The sequence below is a fragment of the Muscardinus avellanarius genome, assembly GCF_963383645.1.
Source record: "Muscardinus avellanarius genome assembly, chromosome: 3".
In the NCBI taxonomy this organism is placed as follows: Eukaryota; Metazoa; Chordata; class Mammalia; order Rodentia; family Gliridae; genus Muscardinus; species Muscardinus avellanarius.
Window position 1 is genome coordinate 51395453 of NC_137788.1, and position 26062 is coordinate 51421514.

General features: G+C 40.3%; 1 protein-coding gene across 4 annotated transcripts in view; it reads left to right on the top strand.

The window, feature by feature from the left end:
* The window catches only part of FGGY (FGGY carbohydrate kinase domain containing), a gene marked incomplete at both ends in the record, with an annotated part of 387201 nt that extends 367020 nt beyond the window's left edge, over positions 1-20181 (top strand). For 3 of the 4 annotated variants that reach the window (XM_080692605.1, XM_080692604.1, XM_080692607.1), the window contains 2 exons: positions 13919-13980; positions 20100-20181. In XM_080692605.1, the coding sequence (XP_080548731.1) occupies positions 13919-13980; positions 20100-20181 (144 nt within the window). Of the gene's footprint in view, positions 1-13918; positions 13981-20099 lie in introns of those variants that run through there. The other variant, XM_080692606.1, reaches the window with a different exon arrangement.
* Between the last annotated feature and the right edge of the window lie 5881 nt (positions 20182-26062).

The window sequence follows — 26062 nt, forward strand, 5'->3', positions numbered from 1 at the left end:
CCTACCTTTATTTCAGCTCTTCTCTTGCTTTGGTGCTTTGACACAATCCTTAACCTCCTCAAATCTTGACATCAGATTCAACTTCTTTGTTTATATCCCCTCACCAAAAGTTGGTTTATAAAAAGGGGTTCTCTATATTAAGACAGACTAAGGCTGTCTTATAAAAAGGGGTTCTCTATATTAAGACAGACTAAGGCTGGTCTAGAGTCTAGGCTGGGCTCTCCAGGCTCCACCACCAATATGGTGCTAGCCCAGAAGAGTTGATGATCCAAAATCCAGGAAGTTGATAGAGCATGGAAAGATAGATGGGTGAATAGATAACCTGCGTCCTGAATAATTTGTTTTTTCATCTGCCTAAACACAGCAAATGGCCTCGTTACCACCTATATCTCTTGCTGCTCAATCATTGTTTACTACATTAATACCATCACATGTTTTGTTACTTTACAGCCAATTTTGGTTTCTGATCTGCTGCGTAAAATATATTCTCAATAAAAAATTAACTTTTAAGTAGGCAGCATAAAATTTTAAGGAGTTTAGAACCTGAGAATTTTCAAGATGTTTCCAGCACAATGCTGGTCTGTTCCATCCTAAGCAAATTTTCTCCCTTCAGGCCATAAATGAAGATCACCGTGACTAAATTGTTTCAGTGGAATAAGTATACCCATTGAAATTAGCAACTAAGAGAACATAAGTGATTATTCTTGTTGGTAAATATATTTGGCATAATAAATGAATGGACTCTAAGATAGCTGTGGTTGAAATTATTGCTGAGACTATGGATTAAAAGAAAGGAAGAGATCACGATTGTCATGAAGCAGAGAAGGATGTTTAGTAGGGATGATTGTGCAAATCAAAGAACTGGACTGATGGGCAATTAAAGTCAGAAAGCGGCTGTCAGTATATAGGATTGTACATAAGTATGGCAGCCGTCTTGGTTGATAAGTTTCAGAGTGCGGCTGTGGGAGTAAGTACTGAAGCAAAGCGGCGGTGATATGGGCCCCTGGAATTAGCAACATTTTGAAACCGTAGACTTGAGTATTAGATGGATCTTATAAAAAACCTTTCATGATAATGGAAAACTTTCAGATGGATAGGGAGGATGTGATTTAGGAACCTTAGACTCATTTAACACAGAGATGTTAGCAAGAGGCTGGTGGTGACAGTTGTGAGATGCAGGGAAAGTACAGGATTGCATCTCTATCATTAGATGATATAAAACTTACAGGAGCAGGCTTTTATACTTGACAGGAAATAGTAATGAGGATCCATAACAATACTGACAGCCCAGCCCTTCTCCAGACCACCTACCTCACCTACCTGAAACATACATACATGGCAACTCTAACCTTTTAATAAAGTGTCTGGGAAAATAAGGTTTATTTCAGTTGATGGGTAAATAATGATGATGATAATGATAATAATAATAATAATATTTATAATTTTAAACATTTAGCCCGCAATTACAACAGGCTTGTGAAATGGATACTAAAATCCACACTCTTAAAATGAGGAAATTGAGACTCAGAATGTGAAATGGTAGAGCCAGGATTTGGATTGTCATCTCTGTTTCGCCAAAGTCCTTGTTCCACAATGAATGGTTGATAGTATAGGATCCAGAGCTGTATGTTTCTTTGTTCTTCAATTGGACATATAAAGTAGGTACAGTGTTTAATACAATGCTAGCAGTCTTAAGTACTCCATAAACACTAGCTGTGATTATTGTTATTATCATTCAGTTGTTATTGTTATTATTTGTATCACAGCTCACTCTACCACCTTATGCTTCCTTGGCCAGTCATGCCAGCAGGATCACTTCTGTTTCAGTCAACAAAAGATAACTAGATGAGTGTTGTTTCTCTGATGCTTTTAGCAAGAGAAGATTGATATTTTTGCCTTGAGAAAACTCATAAGACTGGAATCAAATTCATGTGAGTAGAATGAATACATGCACAATATTCATATTTGGACCCAGACCTTAGCAGCTGGACCATATATTAGGAACCTACTTCAGAAATCTCACAAGAGAGAAAAGTAGTTTTACTATTTTACAATCACTTGCCTGTGCCATATCAGCCAGAGATCCAAACTGGAATGCAACTACACCTTGTGGACAGTGTCTCTGTGAGTGGCCAGTAAAACCTTCACACAGTGTACCTTTGGGAGTCAGGAGTCACTTGTCAACTGAGAGTCAAAAAACATATGTGCATTCAGTCAATAGACTGCACAGCTGGCAAAGACTTCGGTGATTATTTAATCCCACTCCTTCATTCTACTGATAAGGCAAGTGTGTCCCAGGGAGAGGAAGGGTTCTGGTCAAGGTCACACAGCTGGCAGTAATTTTATTTGTTTCAAAAAGTAATAGGAACAGTCTTTCTAAACATCTATGAATCCACCTTCTTAACTTTGTAAGTATAATATAATAACCATGATTGGATTTGTCTTTGACATTGGAGGAGGCAATATTTTTTAGTTTTACTGGGCCCCAAAGTCATCAGATGAAGATACATTATCAGGAACTAAAGCTGGAGAATTGCCTATTGACAGCAAGCTCCTCAAGGAATGGGCCTGGTCTTACTCATGAGTTGCAGGAGGTTTCAAATCCTGGCCTAGCCTTTACTAGCTCAGGCAGATCACTTGCCTCTCTGAACTCTGTTTCCTCATCATCGACTTAGATCAGACTTTCATCACAGAATGCTTGTGAGGACCCAATGAGGTAAAATATAGGTACTATATAGTTGTTATTATTTGTATCACAGCTCACTCTACCACCTTATGCTTCCTTGGCTAAATATAAATATAGTACAGTTATACTTTCAGATGGCATTTAAGGCCTTACTAAAAGTTAGAGATAAATCAATGAAGAAGATAGCCAAGAAACTGTTTTTCCTGGTGCTCAGATTCAGGAAGGAGGAACAGAGGCAAGGGCCACAGAGGAGGAGAGAAAGAACAAACAAATACATTAGCAATATAATTTTGGATGAGGCTATCTATGTTCTATGAAAGATTATAAAGATAAGAAAAGGATAGGATGTGATAGCTGGCGTTTGGGAGAAGTGGACTCCTTTAGTCAAGAGTGGCCATATCTATTATATTGATTATATGAGTGTACACATTTATCAAAATGCACCAAACTGTACCTTTAACATCTACATATTTTACTTTATGTATACTACATCTCAATTTTAAAATTGTAAAATCAGCCTGTTGTGGTGGTGCACACTTGTAATCCCTGCGCTTGGGAGGCTGAGACAGGAGGATCCCACAGGTTCAAAGCCAGCTCAGCTACTCAGTGAGGCTCTTAGCAACTTAGTGAGACCCTGTTTCCAAATAAAATATAAAAAATATGTCTGAGAGTATAGCCCAGAGATAGAAAGCCTCTGGGTTCCACCTTCAGTACCACCAAAATAAAATTGTAAAAACAGAAAAACATTATATTTGTGTACAAGTGTATCACTATAGTTATATTTTATTTAGAGAGTATATTTGAAGAGGACCTTAATCGTATGAAAAAAAAACAGATAATAAATAATGCAGGAGAGCATTCCTGAGAAAGGTGGGAGGACCTTGGAAGAAGTTAGCTTGGTATATTTGGTCAGTGTCAAGGTGGTTAGTGTGGTTTCAGAACATGGCCTAGGGAACAGGACATGAGATGAGGCTGAAAACCAAGGTACAAGGTCTGTCTTGAAGTTCTAGGACTCCCTAGCAAAGCTACCTGAATTCCATTTAAAAGCCATGGTATCCTGGAGGGGGAGGGGAAGGGGAGAGGAACACTTCCTTTAAATCCAGCTTTTCTGGAGGCTGAGGGCAGAAGCAGGAAGATTGAGACTAAGAGGTCAATCTGGGCAGCAGAGTGAGGGAGACGCTCTTTCAAAAAAATATAAGGAAAGGAAAGGAAAGAGGAAAGGAAAGGAAAGGAAAGGAAAGGAAAGGAAAGGAAAGGAAAGGAAAGGAAAGGAAAGGAAAGGAAAGAAAAGGAAGAAGGAAGGGAGGGAGGGAGGAGGAAGAAAGAAAGAAAGAAAGAAAGAAAGAAAGAAAGAAAGAAAGAAAGAAAGAAAGAAAGAAAGACAGGGCAAGCAAGCAGAGAGAGAGAGAAAGCAAGCAAGCAATGGGGGTCTATTGCGGTTTTTAGGAGAGGAAGATACTGTGATGCATTGAAAAATAAATGCTTGGTCTTTGTTCCTGGTTTCTGGCACCTACAAAAACCTTTGGCTCCTAAAAAACAAAGCTCTTAAACCTTTGGCATTTCCAGAGTGATGTCTTGTGTGTGTTAATGAAGTGACTGATGGCAAAGGGTTGGAACTTCTCTGATCTTCCAGGAGAGAAGAGGAGCTAGAGATTGAGTTTGTCAACAATGGCCAATGCTTTTCTCATTTATGCAAATGTAAGGAAATCTCCATCAAAACCTCTAGATGGTGGGATTCAGAAAGCTTCTAGATGGGTGAACAAGGAAGTACTGACAGGGTGGCCTGCCTGAAAAGGATGTAGCAGTTCTGGACCCCTCCTCACCCCATACTTTGTCCTGTGCATGTCTTCTGTTTGGCTATTTCTGAGTCTTCATAATGACAATTATGAAAAAAATAGTGAGAGGAGAGAATTTTCCTGAGTTCTGTGAGCCCATTGTAGTAAATCACCAACATAGAGGAATAAGAGGTATGAGGATTCTCCAGTGTACAGTCGGTCACTGGTATGGGGATGCCCAGGACTTGTGAAGTGGAGGTCCTGTGGGACTGAGCCTTTAACAGTCGAGTCTGGCCTTAGTCAGTGTGAGAATAGAATTGAATTGCAGGATGTCAGTTGGTATCTAGAGAGTTAGGCAATTGGTTGGTGTGAAAAAAAAAACATGTTATGTCAAAAATATTGTGGGTAAAAGCAGCTGAGGCAGATAAAATCTAATTCACTTCATACATTGATTCATTCAACCAATACCAATAGATTGAATATTCCAGCCAGGCACAGTTTTTAGTGCAGTGAATGAATTAAATAAAGCTCCCTAGCCTCATGGAGCTCACATGCTAGCAGGATAGCAAATAGGTCAGATTTGTCGAGGGTGTGCTAAGTGCCAGTGCTGTTCTGTGTGTCCCCTGAAGTCACTCACAAGATCTTGGCAGTCCTACAAGAGGCACACTCTTGCTAAGCTCATTTTCAGGAAGAGTCCTAAGAAAAGCAAGTAATTTGCTTGATCATTGTCATACAACTGGTAAGCGCTAAAGCATTCTCTAAGACTATTATTTTAATTGCCCCACTGTAGCTCCTCTTTCTGCAAAATCCTCCTGACCAGCCTTGACTACTGTAAAAACGTGACCAAAGTAAAATCAGGAAACCAGTTAGGAAGTGGTAGCCAGAGAGTTGAGGACTAGAATTCCCACCGTGCCATGAGTAGACATAATTAGTCCCACTTTGTACTTGGGAAAACTGAGGCTTAGTTCACACATCTGTGAAATATCAGAAACTAGATCCAACCCCAAGCCTTTAAATCTATAAAACTTAGTTTTTTCCTCTAACAGCTTCATATCCTATAGAATTTAGAGAGCCTCCATTCCATCCCCTCTTTTATAATCAAATGACTAATTGGAGATGCGTTATATAGTCAGAATTGGAGAACTGGGCATCTAAATATTTCTTCCACTTGGTAGGCCTTTTTATAATTAAAAAATAAAATATAAATACAGTGACATACTTGTACACAAATACAATATTTTACTTTTTTACATTTTAAAGTTGAAATATAATCTACATAAAGTAAAATACATAGATGTCAAGAACATAGTTTCCTGAATTTTGGTAAATGTGTACACTCATATAATCAACACTTTGAGCAAGATAGATAAATGTGTGTATGCATGCGTGATAGATATATTTAACAAGAGAAATGAAATGCCAGTCTTCACACCATGATTAATGATGAAGACCTCTCCCACACTTCTGTCTCATCCCTTTCTGCTTCTCAATTGACATTGTATGTCCGATGCCTATGGGTTACACAGAATGCCAGGTGCAGGTCAAGAGATGACTGTCAAAAAGGAGGACAAAAACTAAATAAAAGAACAATTAGCCATTTCTTAATGCCTCTTGCAGAAAAAATATCACATTGCTGTATTTTCTATTTTTTTCTATGGAGAGGTCATGTGCCTCAGCCCACACATTAGCACATGAACTTGTTTTTCCAGTAAAATGAGTCAGAGTTCCTCAGGAAGGCAGATTCATGTATTTCAGAGCTCTGTGTCAGCATCTCTGAAAAGGTGCAATGTCCTGTATCATTGTATGGATGCGTTTATCACACACACACACACACACACACACACACACACACACACACACCCCAATCTAATAAGCAGAAGAAGTGAGATTTGAACTCAAGCCGTGGGGACTCAAGGATCAAGTGTTTTTCTTCACAGGGCAGATGGTACTGTCGGGTTTTGAGGGTCGGGCTAAGCAATGGTCTAGAGTCAGAACTGGGCTTGAGTTCTGGCTTGACAGCAATTAGGTTTATGATCCTGAGGAACTTACCTATATTTGCTCTATATTCAGTTCGGTCGTTGATAAAGTGAGGATAGATGATGTCTGTGTCACTACATTTTACCAAGGGTTAAAAACAGTTAAACGCATAGGAAGCGCTGGCTTGGACCACTGACATACCACTGACATCGGTGGTTGGCTGTGGAGATATCACAAACCAGATTTTTAGAACATTTATCTTTTCAGCTAAAAAAAAACTGAGCCTCATCCTCAATATGTAGAAACATACATAAATGCATAAGTTGCATAAGTGTATCTTTCTGGGTTTATATATTATAAAGTAGCAGATAGGTAGCTGAAACAAAACTATTTCAAATGTTTTTTCCTATCATGCAGCATCATGCTAACATTTTGTATTATCTAAAGGTCCACTGTCTTATCTGCTTAAGGCCAGTTATTATTTTAATTATTTTAAATATGTTTTTTGGTACTGAGGATTGAACCCAGGGGCATTCTCCCTCCAAGCTACACCCCTAGTCCAAAAAATATTTTTTTGTGAAACAAGATCACACTAAGTTGATGAAAGTCTCACTATGTGGGGAAACTGTCCTCAAATCTGTAGTCCTCCCGTCTCAGTCTCCCAAGTTCTTTTTTACCAGCATGTGCCACTATCCCTGGCTCATTTTTAAATATATTTTATGACTTCTAAAATATTTTGTAGGTGCTGGCTTGTCCATTTCTCCATCTTCTTGATAATTCTTTTTCTAATTCTTGCTATATCTGACTTGATGTTTATTGTTTTTTCCTTAAAAAAATGTAAAGAGCTAATATTGAGTAAAATGTCACAATTTGCTTTTTTGCTTGAATTTGACTTAACACCATTACCTGGAATCCACTCTTCATCTTCTGCTTGCCCCTTTTTGTGAGGGTTAAAATTAGATAATAGCTTTAACTGCACAAAAATAGAACATTTAAACCACATGTAGCAAAACCCAGAAGCAGAGGACAGATAGGCAGGCCCCTGCAGCCGTCTCTTGTTGGGGCACCCCACTCTCTCAGGAGGCCTCACATAGCTCATGTGATTCATGCCAGTCTAACATGTGACTCAACTAGGGGGTCTAGTGCCAATCTGTCCAGTACATGCTGGTAAAACTTAATCAGTTTCTTTAGGCTAATCCTAGTATAAATGGTGCCTCCAGTATTTTTCTTCAAAATCCTGATGGCTCTTCTCAAGAGCATTCTATGTGCACATATGCCTTTTAGGGAGTCCCAGCACTGATGATCCCATGTTGCCTCTGTTATGGAAGACATCATCTTTTCATTCTGCAATGGAGAGACATTAACCCAGCACTTCTAGAGGCTAGGATGAAGGGACTATGCCAGGCATTACCCTGTAGTGACATGGTGCCTTCTTCTGGGAGTTCACATTTAGCTAGTTCCCACCAGCACCAGGTCTTTGTTTATTCTCCCCTACAGATCATGATTCTGGACACTGTTAGGCTACAGACTGCACTAGACAACCTGGAAGTCTTCCCCAAGTCTTTAATTTTAGAGGGAAGCGGGTACTACAGATTGAACCCAGGGACATTCTACCTCTGCATTAAGTTCCAAGCCCTTTTTATTTTTTAAATTTATTTTTAAACAGGATATTGCTAAGTTTCTAAGTGTCTCCCTAAATTCTCAAGGCTAGCCTCAAACCTTCAATCCTCCTGTGTCAGTCTCCCAAATACTGGGATTACAGGTGCATACCACTATGCCTGGCATGTACAAATCTTAATGCCATGGCTCCCCAGGGTAAGGAGAAGGTATGATATCTCCTCTCGCCAAGTTGCCAACATCAGTGTGTCTGCCACTCAAGGAATGCACATTTTCTCCAAGGGTGGAGAAGAGCCCCTTCATTCCTTCTCTTGTTTCCCATGTTTTTCCTCATGCCAATGCAGTCTGAAGCTCTTTAGTAGCTGCCAGCCAGGGCCTAACACCCAGGACCTGGGTGCTTCCCTGCCCACACGGAGGCCTGATGAGAGCCAGTGCTGCCTGCGGAGAAGTGGTGAGCAGGGTGTGCTGACGGCTCTCCCAGGCTTGACACACCAGTGAAGGGTCAAACCCCATGAATGAGGGCTTTCACAGCCGGCCACAGGGACCCCATTTTTTCCTCCAGAAGCCCTTCACTCGGTTTCAGAAGTGACAATCAAATGTGAACTTTCATGGTTTATTTATAGCTCAGCCTTAGAGAGAAAAAGAAAAGAAGTGATTAAAATGCTATTTTACAAAATATTTTGTTTTAAAAAAGCTTCCATTGTGTGGGCAAAAGGAAAAAGAAAAGTCATTCTATTCATTGTGCTGTCTAGACTCTCAAACAAAGAGGGTAGCGTGCTGCAAATTAAGATGGCCCAGCCCCTGGCTGCTGACAGAAAGCATGAATTTAGAGTCCAACTTCAAATAAACCCTTTTGAACAGAAATATATCGGGGAGGGGTGACTATATTTAGGATGTGTCAGCATTTCCATAATAAATTCATATTGTTCTGCCGTGGTGATTTCCAGATTTCATGCAGTCAGTGGGCTCATGAGGTTTCGGTTTTCTGTTAGTTATTTAGAGAAATTGGAAAACTCAGCAGTGCTGTTTGTGATGACAGGGCCCCTTCGCAGTCACCCTTCACATGGTGTCAGGTACCCATAAGCAGCCCTGCCTTGAAAGACCAGCAGGCAAGCCGGCATCTTCTTGACGCCCTGTGTAATCCTAACTTTTAATATATATCCAGCTGTGGTCGCACATGCGTGTAATCCCAGTACTTGGGAAGCTGAAACAGGAGGATCACAAGTTCACAGCCAGCCGCAGCGACTTAGTGAGCCCCTCCAAAACTTAGTGAGACCCTCTTTCAAAATAAAGAACAAAGAAGCCAGGCATAGTGGTGCACTTTTATAATCTCAGCATTTGGGAGGCTGAGACAGGAGGATCGTGGCTCGTGGACATCCTCAGCTACTTAGTGAGGCCCTTTGCAACTCAGTGAGACCCTGTTTTAAAATAAAGAATAAAAAATGGAGCTGGGGGTGTAGCTTGGAGGTAGAATGCCCTGGGTTCTATCCTCAGTACAGCATTAATTTTTTTTTTAATTAAGCCAGGTGTGGTGGCACATGACTATAATCATAGTATGTTGAAAGCTGAGACCAGAGGCTCAAAGGTTCAAGGCCAGCCTCAGAAACTTGGCAAGATTATTTCAAAATAAAAGATAAAGTAAAAAAAGAGCTAGAGGTATAGCTAAGAGGTATAATCCCCCTGAGTTTAATCCCCAGTACCAAAAATGAATAAATAAGATGTAGAATACTTGTATTTTCCTTGCAATGATGGAATTAATATATGCCACTGTAAAAATATTTACATACAGAAAACATGTTTATAATAATACAGAAACACCCATGTTATTGAAGCTGTTAACACCTTAATATGTTCTTATCCAACCCTTATTATGCACATGTAACTTGTGTTTGATGAGTTGAAGAAAACAAAACATTGCACAGCACAGTTCACACAATTTTTGAGACAGAATTGAAATCCAACTTTTTCTCTATCATGACCCCTTTGTATTTGTGCAGTGGAGCTAGTTTTTCGCTACCCTGGTGAAAAATGTTGGTAGTGCCATTACTTTCTTAGATAAAAACAAAGTCACTTAGATGATCGAGTTTAGAGTCCCTTTAAGTTGTGAGACATAGCCCAAATTTGGATTTGCAAATATCAAGGGGCATATGAAAGTAAAGGTAGGACATCCCCCAGTTTCTCCAACTGGTGTTTGCACAAACAAGAAGAGGTGCTGAGATCAGATTCTTTTTTTCTTTTTCATCCACTTCCTCTCCAACAAATCATCTTTCTTCTTTCTCTCCTGAGGCCACTGGAGGGCAGAGGGAAAAGGGAGGTTAGTGGTGTAGTATAGTTCTTACCTGATCAGCACTGTCATAAGTGCCCTTCATGCTCTCCCCACCTATCTGTGTGGGTGGCTAGCTCTTGGTCTTTTAAAGCTCCACCATAGAAATTTTTGGAGACCTTCTACCTCTGAAAACCTCTCACCTGCAGTGTCTTTGTCCTTCCTATGGCTTCTCTATTTTAATAGATTGCTTACTCTTCTCTTAATTCCTTAGAAATCTAGTAGTTCTCCTCCAGCTTCTTTAGGTGATCATATTAGACAGGATCTAAGACAACCCAAGGTAGCCTTCTCACGTGTGAATTCCCCAAGATCTGCAGAAAACAGCCACCTTCCCAGAGCCCAACAGACTTGTCCTTTGCCTCTATGCTGAAGCTGCCAGCCTGCTAGTCTCTTCCTTGCAGGCATTGCCCACAGTTCTCTACATGTGAGTCTCAGGGCCAGGCACTCAGTTCCCTTTTGGTCTTAGTGAGGCCTTGAAGCCTTGACTTGTGGAGGTGGGGGTGGCTCCCCTCACACCTCAGTCTAGAAGGATGACTGATGGCCAATCTACCCTTGGCTGTCTCCTAAAACTCCATCTCTTTGACTGTTCATGTGGGTGAAAGGTTTAAGAGTTGATTCATGGGTCCTCAACTACCTTTCTACAAATTCTTCAGGGTGGTCTATTTCCAGCCCACTTTGGTGTCTTATATCTGTCATCTTTAGATCTCAGCCAAAACTTCCATTTTAACATTCTGTCACTTATATTATTACCCTTTAAGTTCATTCATTCCGTCAACATTCTCTGAGTGTGTGTGATATGCCAGATGCTGAGTTTGGCAGTGAAAATAATTATAACAATTCCTGACTTAAGGAGCTCACAGTCTAGTTGGGGAGATTGGTGTGTTAACAAAAAATTATGGCGCCATGTCATAAACACTCTGGTAGATGGAAGCACAAGTTGCTGTGGGAGGTAGGAGATGAGGATGAGTCCCATAAAATCTTCACAGTAAACTGGGTACCTGACCAAAGTTTAACTTCTAAGTGGGTTCTTTTTCAGAATAAAATATAACCTCTGTTAAAATCTTTTAAAATCTGTTAAAATCTTGCGAGTGTTTCTCAGTCATTTATTATTAAAACAAGCAAATGTAATGCAAAGAAAGGATGAAAGAATTCCCTGATGTCTGTAGTTTGTCCGCACATCTGTTACTGTGGGAAGGAAAATAACATTTACAGAGCACCTTCTATAAAACACGTTTCCCAGATCCCACCCATGAAGGCAGTCCTGGGATATTATCTCAAGTATGAGGCCTGAACACAACCAGGAGGGCCATGCCCCGGGGGCGTTTTCAAGATTCCAGGGTGGTGACCTGGGCCAGGGTCCTCTCTGAAGCCCAGAAGAGGAAGAGGCCAGGACCAAAACACTAGAATGAGTAGAAAAGTTAACGATGGGGATTGCTGAAAGCATCTGAGAAACACATGAAGATGCTTTTAAGAAATCAGAACTAATTTATGAAGCAAAATACTCCAACCTGTGCTGGGATGGGCAGAGCTCCTAACTGCTCTACATGGGGCAGAAGCAACCTCCGGAAGATGTGTTTGCTGATTGCTCCTTCACAAGATGACTCCAGGCACCCATTGTTTAGTTTTTGTCTTGTCTCTATGGTTTCCTTGTCAATAACTTTCAATCACATTTCTTCCTCCTATCAGTTTGGTTGCAGCGCTTAGCAGTTCTGATCTCCCAGTCAGCAAGCACCTTTTCATCTTTTGAGGGCTTGGGAATCAGATAACTAGCTGAGAATGTTCATGCTATCCTTGTGGAAGAATCTGCAGAGCACCCTTCTAGAAGCAGTACAAATGTGTGTACCTTAGCAAATGAAAGAGCTAGCAGGCTCCTTAACCCTTTAAAAATCATTGAAAAGAAGTTCATCCACTTCCAGCACAGTACTTATCCTAGTCTATTTTGATCTCAGCAAATGTCTTTTCCATTCTGTTGTGAGGCATTCAGTCTTCCCCTCTGGGATCCATATGTATTGACTGCTGTGCTTGGCACATGAAAGAGCTTGCTGTGTTTCCTGAATATTCTAGGTGCTAAGGTTTGAAAGTAAGCAAAGTGCCCTGATGTGGCTCACAGTTAGGGGAAAGAAGGGAGAGGGCAGGTAATGAACATATAAATCAGTAAATGCATGTCAGAAGGAAGTTAGTGATATGCAAATAAATCAGTCACAGTGAAGTGGCAAAGATGGTTAGGGGACAATTGGATATAATTTGAAGGTACCTAGGGGCTTGCATGCTCTGTATAGTAACTAGCTTTTTGCATACTTTCCTTCCCCACTAGTACCGAGTTTCTCTAGAATATAGAGGATGTGCTTCATAAATCTGTATCCTTAGCAGTGTTTAAAACATAATAATTAATAAATATGTAACATAAGAAGTTGTAATATGAGCCAGACATGGTGGCGCATGTCTGTAATTCCAGTACTTGGGAGGCTAAGACAGGAGGAACACAGGCTCAAGACCAGTCTCAGCAAATTCAGGAGACTGTCAGCGACCTAGGGAGATCCTGTTAGAAAATAAATAAATAAATAAATAAGGGTAGGGGTATAGCTTGGAAGTAGAATGCCTCTGGGTTCAATTCTCAGTCACACCACACACACACACACACACACACACACACACACACACACACACAGTTGTACGTGCAACTCCAGAATTACTACACCCTTAACAATAAGAGTTCAATAAATGCTCCCAAGACAAGGCCTATTCTGTGGATCTTTGTTGTGCCATTGATTGCAATCTTCCTTAGTCAGTTCTATTTGTCCTCAAAGCCTGGGTTCACTAACTTCCTTCTGGCCTTATCAGCCTTTGGAGACCGCCCAAGGAAGCCTATGCTCTCTATACACATAATGGAGCCGGCACAATCTATGGTGGATCTTGATGTTGTATGCACAGCACCACGTCCTCCCAAATGCTAGAACATGCTATCTGCCTGAGTGCCCCAAAGAGAGAACAAGAAGGTCCTCAAGTCACATTCCAGCAGTCAGGTCACTTGGACTCATCCCTGAGGCCTCACATCTGTACTCAGCCCTTCAGAGACTGCTGGGCAAAGAGCTCAAGGTGAACTGAAGAGATCTTAAATATTTTCTCTAAAAGTGCAAAGCGGGTTCCATTTGTTACTGTTATCTGTAGTTAGGTAGACAGTATACTCAGTGGCTGATTTTATTGCCTTCTTATGCCTTTGGGTCCAAGTAGTGAAGGGAAGTAATTCCTTTTACTGATCCCTGGAGGCAATCAGCAGTGTTTTGCCTGTTGGGCCGTTTATGCCCCAGAGGTCTCAACACACAACTATTTATTAAGCCCAGGATGTGTGGTCACAGTGTAACCTTAAATATTCATTAGGTTTTATCATTTTTTTCCAGAGAAAAACAAGTTGAAAATAATACAAACTCACTGGATATCTTAGAGGGAAGTGAATCCTAATGAGACTGTTCTTGCCTGTTACAAGCCTCTCTTTGGTTTTGCTTTCCATCTCAGCTGTCCGCCTTGTTTTCCATTAAACAGGAGGCGATGGCAAGAATGAGCAAAGTTGGGAAAGTTGTGTTCCCGAGACATGAGGATAAAACGTAAGTTTCTATTTTTTTTATGTGCACAGTGCTAAAGAATGAGAACATGCAAGTGCGCGCAGCTGTAGATCCAAGCCAACCTGGGAGCCACCTAGTCCAGTCCTTCCTTTTTCTTTTTTTTTTTTTTTTTTTGGGGGGGGGGTGGTGGTATATGTGTGTGGTGCTGGGAATTGAACCCAGTGGCATTCTACCTCTGATCTACAATCCCAGTTTGATTTTTCCTCTTTATTTTTCGAAACAGGGTCTTACTAAGTTATGGAGGGCCTAAGTAGCTGAGGCTGGCCATGAACCAGGATTCTCCTGTCGCAGCCTCCCAAGTACTGGGATCATAAGCGGGCGCCACTATGGCTGGCTCAGACCTTTTAACAGTAGAGAAAACTAACTCACACAGGGATTAGGTTACTTTCATTTACCTAAAATTAAGAGCTAGGTAGAGCCAGATCTGGGCCACAGATGTAAGCTTCTGAACTCTCAGACCATTGCTTTTATCTTGGGGTCACTAGCAGCAAACCTTCTGTGTTCTAAAAAAAAAAAAAAAAAGAGAGGATCCTTTATATCCCATCAAAGGACTCAGTAGCATCCAGCCATGCTTTGTCTCGCTTGGCATTGAGAACTATAAAATGAACTCAATCTATATTTTAATCCTAAATCAACACAATATATATTTATTGACCCCCTGCTATATTCAAGGCACTAAGGTGAGCTCCATGATTTAGCGGGAAGAGGACACTATCTGACTTATTATGCACATAGATCATTTCATAGCAAAGAGCTAAGTTCTGCCGTGGAAGTGTTACCAGGTGGCAAAGTACCCCAAAAAATAAAGAGATATGACCCTAGAGGGATGAGGGAAAGCTTTGGGCAGGAGGTTAAGTCTCAGCAGATTTTAAATGTTCAAAAGAAATTGCTAGGCAAGCCAAGGGAGGAAGAACATTTTTTTTAATCTTTTTTTTTTTTTTTTCTATACTGAGGATGGAACTCAGGGACATTCTACCTCCGAGCTATACCCTCAGCCCTATTTTTTATTTTTATTTATTTATTTTTTTTTATTTTTTTTTTTTTTTTTGCGGGTCTGGGGATGGAACCCGGGGACATTCAACCTCTGGGCTACACCCCCTGCCCTATTTTTTATTCTTTATTTTGAAACAGGGTCTCACTAAGTTGCAGAGGGCCTCACTAAGAAGCTGAGGCTGTCCACCAACCGCGATCCTCCGGTCTCAGCTTCCCGAATGCTGGGATTACAAGCGTGCGCCACCATGCCCGGCTTATTCTTTATTTTAAAACAGGCTTTCGCTAAATTTTGGATGGCCTCCCTAAGTAGATGAGGTTGGCCACAAACCTGCAATCCGCCTGTCTCAGCCTCCCAAGTACAGGGATTACAAGCATGTGCCACTATACCCAGCTAGGAAGAACATTTTTTAATAGAGATAATAACATATGTAGCATTATAAGAGTGGAAACAGCTTGGTATGTTGAGGTCACTATAAACAACTCATAATTCCGAACACAAGTCTGAAATGGGGAGTGGCAGGAAGCGCAGCAGGAGAAGTCAGCTCCTCCGAAAGAGTTCCTCAGCCGCTGGAGACCTTGAACCTCATGCCACAAGCAGAGCAGAGGCACTGAACCGTAAACAGTGATGAGTCTCGGCCACATACAGATTTTAGAGCAATCTCTTAAAAGATTAATTTGAGGGAGGTAAAAATTGAAGCAGAGAGACCAGATAGAAGGCTTTTTGAGCAGTCCAGATTAGAGATGAGTATTTCTATAAGTCACTGCTAGCAAGTTTGAAGATGAAGAGATGAAGAGACGGCTATGTGAGTCCCTGTATAAATTTAGGAAAGTATTTTATGTTATGACATAAAAATGAGTCCCGCCATCTCATGCGATAGACACACAAAGCACAGATTCCAACAAAGCAGGGTATTTAGCAGAAATACCCGGGAAATATCCATGGAAAAAAAGCAGTCTGATTTCTTTGTTCTTCTTTATGTCCAGATTGATTTGGGGTATTAAATTAAACCCGGGAATATAAACCCCTCTCTAAATGCCAGGCTCAGAGGAGCAAGCCCTTACAAGGGGGACTCAGCCCAGGAATGTGGAAAGACCCAAGTTCCCAATGACCATGGGAGCCCGGAGATGCCGCCACCAGGTTCTGCTTCCCTGGGGGCTGCTAGAGCATCCTTGGTTTTTGAAATTAGAAACAGGTTACCTTTCTCCGTCTCTTCCTTGACCTTCTCAAGACTTTTGAGGGAAATCTGTTTTTAGTTCCTCCAGTAACACCCGCCCCCAACCCCCCACACCCATGTTGCTTTTGAAAACAATCTGCCTTCCTAGTGGCTGCTGGCAGCCATTCTGGATAGATACACGCAGTGTTGTAGCACCATCTGCAGGCAGCATAGAGGTTTGCATATAGAAAGTAGAGCCAATTTCCTTCTGGGTCTTCTGGCTTAAACCTAATATATTTACATCTAGTCTTTCTAGATGTTAAAAAGGATGCCAGTGTATGATAAAAGTAGTAAACTAATACACTGAGTACACTTTGTGTTAAAATTCATAGAAAATACTATACTTAAAACCACTTAGAAAATGAAATTATTAAAGTCCTAAGCATTAAACACACACACACACACACACACACACACACACACACACACACACACAGAGTTTAATTTTATGGGAAATTTACTTAGGTTTGTGCCACACAGAAGTAACTGAGTTGAAGAGAATTTGGGAGATAGAGGAGATAATTTTAAAAGTCTAGATCACATAGAGCCTAATCTAATGACTACAGCTGAATGTGCAAAATTTAGCTGAGCATGGTGGCACAGGCCTGTCATTCCAGTACTTGAGGGTCTGAGACAGGATTTCAGGAGAGAGGGGAGATTCTGATGCCTAAAAAGGTCTAGATTATCTAGAGCCTAATGTAATGACTACAGTTGAATGAGCAAATTTTAGCTGAGTATGGTGGCACACACCTGTAATCCCAGTCCTTGTGAGGCTAAGACAGGAGGCAGGTTTGAAGACAGCCTCAGCAACTTAGCAAGGCCCTCAGCAACTTAACAAGATTCTGTTTCCAAAAAAAGTTAATATGCCCCTGGACTCAATTCCCAGTACCAAAAACAACAACAAAAATCAAATTTTAAAGATGGCACCAAATTTGGCCCTATGCTCAAACCAAATTCATATAGGGCTTTAGAACAATCACATAAAAGTATCTTTAAAATATTGTGCTTTAAAATACACTATCAACAAATTAAAAGGTAACCCACAGAATTGAAGAAAATATTTACAAATTTTATATCTGTTAAGAATTTAATATTCAGAATATATAAAGAATCCCTAAAAATCAACAAAATAACCTAATTCAAAAGTGAGTAAAGGACTTGAATGAATATTTCTCCAAAGGAGATATATAAGTGGCCAATAAAGACATGGAAAATTACTCAATGTCACTATTAGGAAAATGCAAATGAAAACTATGAAATACCACATCACACCCATTGGGATGGCTAGTGCAAGGCACTAACAAAATAACAAGTGTTGGCAATGATGTGGAGAAATTGGAATCCTTGTGCAACAAAATGGCAGAGCTGCCATTAAAAACAACATGGCAGTTCTTTCAAAAATTAAAAGCAGCTGGGTGTGATGGCACAAACCTATAATCCCAGTACTTGGGAAGCTGAGATGAAGGAACACAGGTTCAAGACCAGCTCAATAACAGTGAGACCTACAGCAACCTAGCCAGACTCTGTTCAAAATTAAAAAAAAAAAAACTTGGGAGGTAGTATAGCTTGGAGGTAAAATGACCCTGGATTCAATCCTTAGTACCCCAAACAAACAAAACAACAATAAAAAACCAAAAGTAGAATTAATATATGATCTAGCAATTCTACTTTTGGGTATATACCTCAAAGGACTGAAAGTTGGATCTTGAAGAGATACATATATATATATATATATATATATATATATATATATATATATCCATATTTACAGCAGAATGATTAACAATAGCTAAAACCATAAGAATAACCCAAGTATACACCAGTGAATTGATATATAAGCAGAAAATTACAGATGCATATGGCACAATCTATTCAGCCTTAAGAAGAAAGAATTTTGACATACATCATAACATGACTGAACTTTGAGATTCATGTTAGGCAAAATAAGATAATTACAAGAAGACAAATATTATATGATTCACTTATGCAAAGAGTAAGGTCAGTTGCTACAACACAATCAGTAATCCCTGGGCTTGGGAGGCGGAGACAGGAGGATCGCGCAGGTTCAAAGCCAGCCTCGCTGGCTTAAGAGACCCTGTTTCCAAATAAAAATATAAAAAGTAGGTCTGGGAGTGTAGCCCGGAGAGAAGGGTTTCCAGGAACCCCAGTACCACCAAAAAAAAAAAAAAAAAAAAACCTGGAAATCTACAAGTATATGAGAAGGATGCTACCCTTAGCTCCTTTCTAGCAGTTTTGACATTCCAAAATCAGGAAATCCATCTCAGTGTGGTAAATTACCCAACTTTATATTGTCATAAAGTATCATTATAAGCAGGACGCTGTCCCCAAACATTATTCTATTAGTAATAAAAATTTGGAGGCTCACTGAGTGTGTATTAGCAATATCAAAATGTTGCTAGATTGAGAGTAAATTTCAATTTTAAAGGTAGTAATTAGCTCTTATATGATTTAAATGAGTCAGGCATTGTTCTAAGTATTAGTTATCTACTTATTTATTTATTTATTTGTTTACTTAATTATTTATTGTGGTACTGGGGATTGAACCCATGGGCATTCTACCTCTGAGCTACACCCCCAGCTCTATTTTTTAAATTGGAAATAAGGTCTTGCTAAGTTGCGAAGGGTCTCACTAAGTTTCTGAGGCTGGCTTCAAACCTGCAATCCTCCCGTCTCAGCATCCCAAGTACTAGAATTATAAGCATGCACCACCATGCCTGGCTTTCATCTATATAGAGATGCACACATACACCCACATACATATACTGCTTCATTTAATTCACACCACATCTCTGTTGGGCTAGATCCTATAATTTACCTCCACTTACAAGTGAGGAAATTTAAACACAACTAGATTATGCACCATGTCCAGAGTCACAGGACTAGTCATAGGCCACACTGAGATTCAAGCCTCGGCTTCAGCCTGCCCCCACCTCAGCTGTGTGTTTGACCCTATCACAACTTCTACAGTATCAGAATACATGAAGTAGAACTGTGTGGCCAGCAGAGGCCCCTGTGTGCATCCAGAGTTACTCTTAGAGCCTCTCTCCCTTGGTTCATAAGCTTACACCTTTGCTCCCACAAAGGCTCCTTCAGTATCTTTGGATGCTGAACTGGATTTACCAGCCCTCAACCCCACATCAGCAGCTCCAACGAAGAGAAGGATGAAGTTGCATGACCCAGGTGCCATCTGTCTAGGTTGCTGTTGTCACTTTCAAAGTGATGGCTGGACCACTGTGTGACTCCTGGCTGTACCAGTTCTGACAGGCATCACCTGAAGAGTCAGCCAGAGAGAACAGAGGGAGAGCAGGATCCACTACCAGGTGCCTGGAAGGACAGTCCTCAGTCATATTCCCATGAGGTTTCACACCTGGAGAAAGCAGTCTGCCAAGGACCTCCAGCTGTGGGATCTGGTAGAGTGGTTCAAGTGTTCGGTCTCGTCGCTAGCCAGGCTGTGCTTTTGCATCAGTCATCAAACCTGTGGCCGGTCACATAGGAGATACTTATGGAAACTGGAGACTTGAAGGGGTTTGTACTAAGCCTTGGCTTTTCAGCAGTGCAGTGGAGGCTTTGAAGTCAGAGCAATCTGAGTTTAAATCCCAGCTCTGCTAGGTTTTAGCTATACTATTTTGGATAATCTCTCCCTAAACAAATGTCATGAACTCAAAAATGGAGATAAGAGTATTTCACACAGTTGATAGATAGTAGGTAAGAAACATGCTAATTCAGAGTTCAGGATGCTGTAAGCCCTTGAAACCTGAGAGGTGTTGGCATGATCCTAAGAGATGTACTTCAGTCCTTCCAAGTGTAAGGGTGTTGAGCCCATTCCACAGCTTCATCTTGAGATTGTTCAATATATTCATTTTTCTCCCACAGATATTATGACAAGAAATACGGAGTATTCCTGAAGCTGGTTGAACACCAGAAAGAGTATTCAGCGATCATGAATGGGGACTGAATAGCACTTGCAGGTGCTGATCAAAAAGGTTCCATGACTTTGCATTAAGGACCTCTGTCCTTTCATTTTATATTCATGTTCCTGTGGGGATCATATCATCACTTCTGTATTATCTTATAATAAAAAAAATCTTAGACATATGCAAACAGAACAAGAGTCTTTCATTTCAAAATACCAATATTGTTTAGTTGGTCCTGTATCTATACAGACCCCATCATGGTGCCAGGAGTCTCACACAGGGTCCTAGGATATCAAAGAGGAATAGAACTTGAGGATTGTTTGATTTAAGGGAGACTCTCTCTTGTTAATTGATTCTAGATAGTAAATGAAAGACTTACATTGCTTTAGGTAAGACATCTAATGTTTATTCTGTGTCCTTTATAGCATTTTCCCTGCCTGTAGAAGACATATTCTAGGGTCAGATATCACATTTAATTGCAGAATCATTTCACAGTTATCATATTAAACTAACTGGGTGATTAGTGCATGTATGTCTACACAAGTTTTTTTAATCCCATTATGATGGATAAATACAATGCACCAATAGAAAAAAATTAAAAAATAAAGACATGGACAGACAGAAATCATCAGTAAATTCAAGAAGAAATGTTCATGAGTCACAGGATGTATGTATGTTATTAAATATTCTTCACAAATAGTTAAAAGAAAAAAAAAGAATGTTAACTATATAGAGAAGAAACAGGACAATATCTTGATTTTGTGATCCAAATTAACTTCAGATGGGCAAATAGATATCATGTGCCTCCGGATGTGATAGGTAACCTGAAAAGAGACAATATCACTCTGGCTGGGAGTTGACTCAGGCAAAAAAAAAATCTTTTGAGGTAGACAAGTGTTTGGAAAACCTAGTTGTTTTGTTGAGTTGATACCATAGCAAACACCTAAACACATACATATATATACACACACATATTATTTCAGGCACAAGAATTAACTGCTAATGTTGATTCTAGAGCTGGTATATCTCAGGTGAGTTTGGATAGAGGACATACAGAGACTTCAGCAATAAAGACCAGAAGGAGGAAAAAAAATCTGATGGGATTTAGTCAACAAAAATCCCTTGGAGTACTTGTTGTGTACCAGACTATGCTATGCACCGGGAACAGGAATAAGTAAAACATGGTCCCCACCCTCAGGGAGCTCTCAGCCTAATGAGATGTAGACAAGTGAATCTATCACCATGCTGCACTGTGGAAGGTACCTCAGTAAGAAAGCACCTGCTGCAGGGAGCGAGTTGGTCCAAACGCAGGAAGAAGACTTGAAGAGCAACACAGTGTAACAGAAGATTTACTTTGTTCTTTGTGTGGCTTGGAGAAATGTCCCTTAAAAGCCTCACTTTCCTCACTTTTAAATAAACATATTAATGGTGTCTAGTTTACAGGATTATAATGAAGATTAAATGAGATGATACAAAAAAGTACTTAGTTCAATCACCTGGAAGGCTTGTCTGGTTACAGGGCCTGGCTCCTGAAAGGTGCTCAGAATAATAAGAGTAGCTAGCACCGAGAAGGATGGTCACATGCTGTTATGAAGGCCAGCCTTGTGACAGTATTCCACAGGATGCAAATGATACAGGGATCAGGGCCATGACCCGGGGTGTCTGATCCAGAAGTCCTGGCAGCAGGAGGAAGCCTGGTTCACTCATAGCTAGACCCCGGCCAGATCTTGGGCTGGGGATGAGAGAGGATAGGGAGCACCTCAGAGGAGGAGTGGGACATAGCAGGATCTAGGCAAGATGTCAGGAGCAAGGTTCAGCAGACATCAGCTGCAAAAGCCAATCAGTTCAGAATCAGAAACGGGCAGGCCTGGGCCTGAACGCAGTCGAATGAATAATTACCAACCATTTGCCGAGTCCTTCTGGTTTGTTCTCTCCGGGCATTGTGTAAGTAGGCAGCCCTAACCTCACAATTCAGTTAAGACAGCTGGGGTTCAGAAGGGATGAAACAGCTTGCTCAGAGTCACTCGAGTAAGGTAGGAGTCAAGCTCACATCTTGTCAATGCAAAGCCTTACATGTCAACCGCTCGACAAAAATCCTGCCCCACCCCCTGCTCTTCTGTTACAGTCCTCATGCAGTCAGTTGTGGACATCCTCTCAGGAAACTCATTCCAAACCAAACCTGACCTCGGGTTCCTGATGCTTTATAGGAAAAGGAAAATATGTATAAATGAGGCAAGGAACAGGGGACCACCAGGATTTCTTTGGCAACTCAAAAACAAGGAGCCGGGCTGGGTGACTCATGCTTGTAATCCCAATATTTGGGAGGCTGAGAAAGGAGGATCACAGGTGTGCAGCCAGCCTCAGCAACTTAGCGAGGCCCTCAGCAATTTAGTGAGACCCTATTTCAAAGTAAAGAAAAAAAGGCTAGGGATGTACTCAGAGGTAGAATGCCCCAACCCCCAGTACCACAAAAACAAATCAAAGCCAGAGGGGGAAATGAGCAGCTGGATAGAGGGAAGGGCGGAAAGATCCGGGCAAGTTAATTAACCTGTAAGCCTCAGTCTTCCCTCTGTCAGTGAGATCATCCTTCTTTAGGATAGTGGTAAGGATTCAATCAAAGAACTGTGTAGAAAGCTCCTAGCATAATGCCTTGCAGATGAGAGGCACTCTACTCTGTAATACTGTTTCTACAGTTTTCTCTTTGTGCCTCCTAGAAAATTCCCTAAAAAACTCATGTTCATTATGATGCCTACTACAATGACAGCATTTTTGGACAGTGTACATTTCTGTGTAGATTTCTATAACCATATAAGAGCTGAAGAATAAACATCATAATGACTCCAATACTCACCTTCCTTTGCTGGGAAAGAAACTTTTATTTAATGCACACGTGTAAAGTATATTTAGCTTTTATAAATAAGAATTATAGCACTGGCCAGAGTGGTTTGCAGGATTTCTGTTTTGTTGCCTACTGAAAGCTTTCCTTTCAAGTTGAAGCCAGCTTTGCTTAGCAGATCATTTTGCCAAGGAACACACTACAGGTTTTTAACTTTAACCAAAAATATTTCCCATATGTGAAGAAAATATATGTGGCTTCAAAAGAACCAAGGAGAACAAGAGCTGGGGGGATGGTGAAATGGAGAACAAGAGGCAAGGATGACAGAATGCTGTGACATGCTCAGAGGTACCGTAAATGCCAGAGTTAGCCAGAGTCCAAAAGAGGCTTCTGGAAGGGGTGCTGTCTTCTGGGGAGACCCCAGAAGTTGCTCTTTATATTCAGAGCATGGCTACATGGATGCAAGTTTACAAGACATCTCTAAAAATCCCCAGCTTTCAGTGGGCATCAAATCAACAGGTGAGGATAACAAGCTGGAATATTTAAGTTTTAATGATAACTTTATCTGCTATTTCTCACTAATCTAGGATTATCAAGTCATTCTGGTTTACTTATCTCTTCAATGGCACCTTAGAGGTCACAGACTCTCTTAGGTTCTGTGTTCCCTGCACCTGAAGAGTTCCTGGGATCTGAGTGCTCAGTAAGTAAATAAATAAATACAAAAATACAAGACATTTTTCTGCAAAAAGAAAGATAAAACAAAAATATGTCAAGGATCTCTCACTTTCAGGTCAATCTATGGTATATATTATGATTTGGTCACCAAGTGATACAAAAACTGTGCCTCATACCTAATACCTATTGACTTCTTTTTAGTTTTTATTGCACACACACACACACACACACACACACACACACACACATAACCACACAACTTTATTTTGGTTTGCTTTGTAGCTCCAAGCTCAGAAACCTTTGCAAATTTTCAGTGTTGTTATAGACCATTTTCTGCATAATATCCTTTGGGAAACCAATTGCAGCCTAGTCTAGAAATACCCATTGTTCACTAGGGCTTCGGTACAAATACTTTTAGAATTCAGGGCATAGTTACAAATAATTACCATCAAAGAATTTTAAATGAGGGACATTATCACCAAACAAGAGACTAATGACTGAGCAGAGCTGTGTAATGTAATTATACTTAAGATGCAGCCTCTGATGAATTACAGAAGAATCTTTGTGCTGCCTCATGTATCCATAAATACACTTAAATGCTATTGACAGTAATAGGAGGGAGTCTTGAATATAAAAAGTTTTTTTTCTTTTACAATTTCTAGAGGGAGAACATAAAAGAAAAATTACATTTTAAAAAAGATATTTCTCCTAGGACTTCTGAAGATTTGAAAATTCTATTAAATTTGTAATACTAAAATAAAATACTAAAGCTTTTATAAACACTAAGACCTCTGCTAATAAATTCAAGCTTCTCAATTTAGCATTAAGTCATCCATTAATTTTGTGGTCAACTTCCATTCTATACAGAAGATCATTTAAAATTAATAGTAGCATAAATGTTTCTAAAGACTTAATTTTTATTTGCTTAAGTTATGCCTAAAACCTTGATTAGAAGTGCTTCTTTATTAAAATAAGAGTCAGCTTGCTTCCATCCTATACAATTTTAATACATGGCTTTAAATGCAAAATGTTGTATTTATTAATGTCTGTTATTTGAGCATAATCATACCTAAATGATGCCTTCCATTCAGATATTTCTTTGCAGTTTCCTTATTTGTTGCTCATACATCGTCTCTTCTGCTCTTGGTGGTAAATTGAGGAGGTAGGCCTTACAATGTGAGAGACTTCACAAGTATAAAACCACATGTCCAAGAGTTGGAGAAACTGGCTCTAGATTGTGTAGCTGGAACACAGACTTCAATGCTTCTCCCTAAATAAATTTAATTAGCTTATTTGTGCAGCAGAGGATGATTCCTTAGTTTGCTAATTGCTCTCTCTTCTGAGCTTCCCCTTGTTACTGTATGTATATATATATATATATATATATATATATATATATATATATATATCCAGGAGGTCCCTTCTGATGCTCACTGGGTGATCAAAATACTGTACAACTTCTACCAGCAAGCAGAGGCAAGGTGAGAAAGCGTTGGGCCACAGAATCATTGTGTTCCACCCTCAAATCGTACCTTCAAGCCGGGTGTGGTGGCGCACACTTGTAATCCCCGCGCTTGTGAGGCAGAGACAGGAGGATCACACAGGCTCGAATCCAGCCACGCACGCTGGCTTAGGAGACCCTGTTTCCAAATAAAAATGTACAAATAGGTCTGGGAGTGTAGCCCGGAGGTAGAAGGGCTTCCAGGAACCCCAATACCACCAACAACAAAAAAAAAAAAAAATCACAGCTTCAGCTGGGCATGATGGTGCAGACTGAGACAGGAGAGGCCAATACAGGAGGATCACAGGCTCAAGGCCAGACTTAGCAACTTGACAAGGCCCTCAGCAACTTAGCCAGACCCTATTTCAACAAGACCCCGTGGAACTTAAAATAGAGCTGGAGGTTTGGCTTAAAGGTAGGAAACCCCTGGGCTTAAATATTATTATAATATTGTTATATTATAATAATATATATTTTACATATGTGTATATATATACATATATGTGTGTGTATGTGTAGTTATTGCTTCACTACTTACTAATACATGGTATATGAATTCAAACAAGCCAGTTAACCTGTTAGTCTCTGTGTTGTATCCATAAGTTTGGAGCAAAGAACATCTGCCTCGTGGCTAATGTGAAGATGCAGTGGGATAATATGGGAGGCATGTCTGGCATTTGCCTGGCATAAAGAAGAAGTGTAACAAACCATCAGTTTTTCTGCTGAACCAATCCATATTTATTTTATAGACCATCTAGCATAGCTTTTAGTCCGGTTGAGCAACTTTATGTCTAGTTTCTATGAGTAAATTTTTTGTTACATCAATAACAACCAGCCATCATTACTGAGCTCTTACAAACGTGCTGGGATAGTCTCTGTCCATGCATGGAGGGGCCACGTGAAGGAGAGA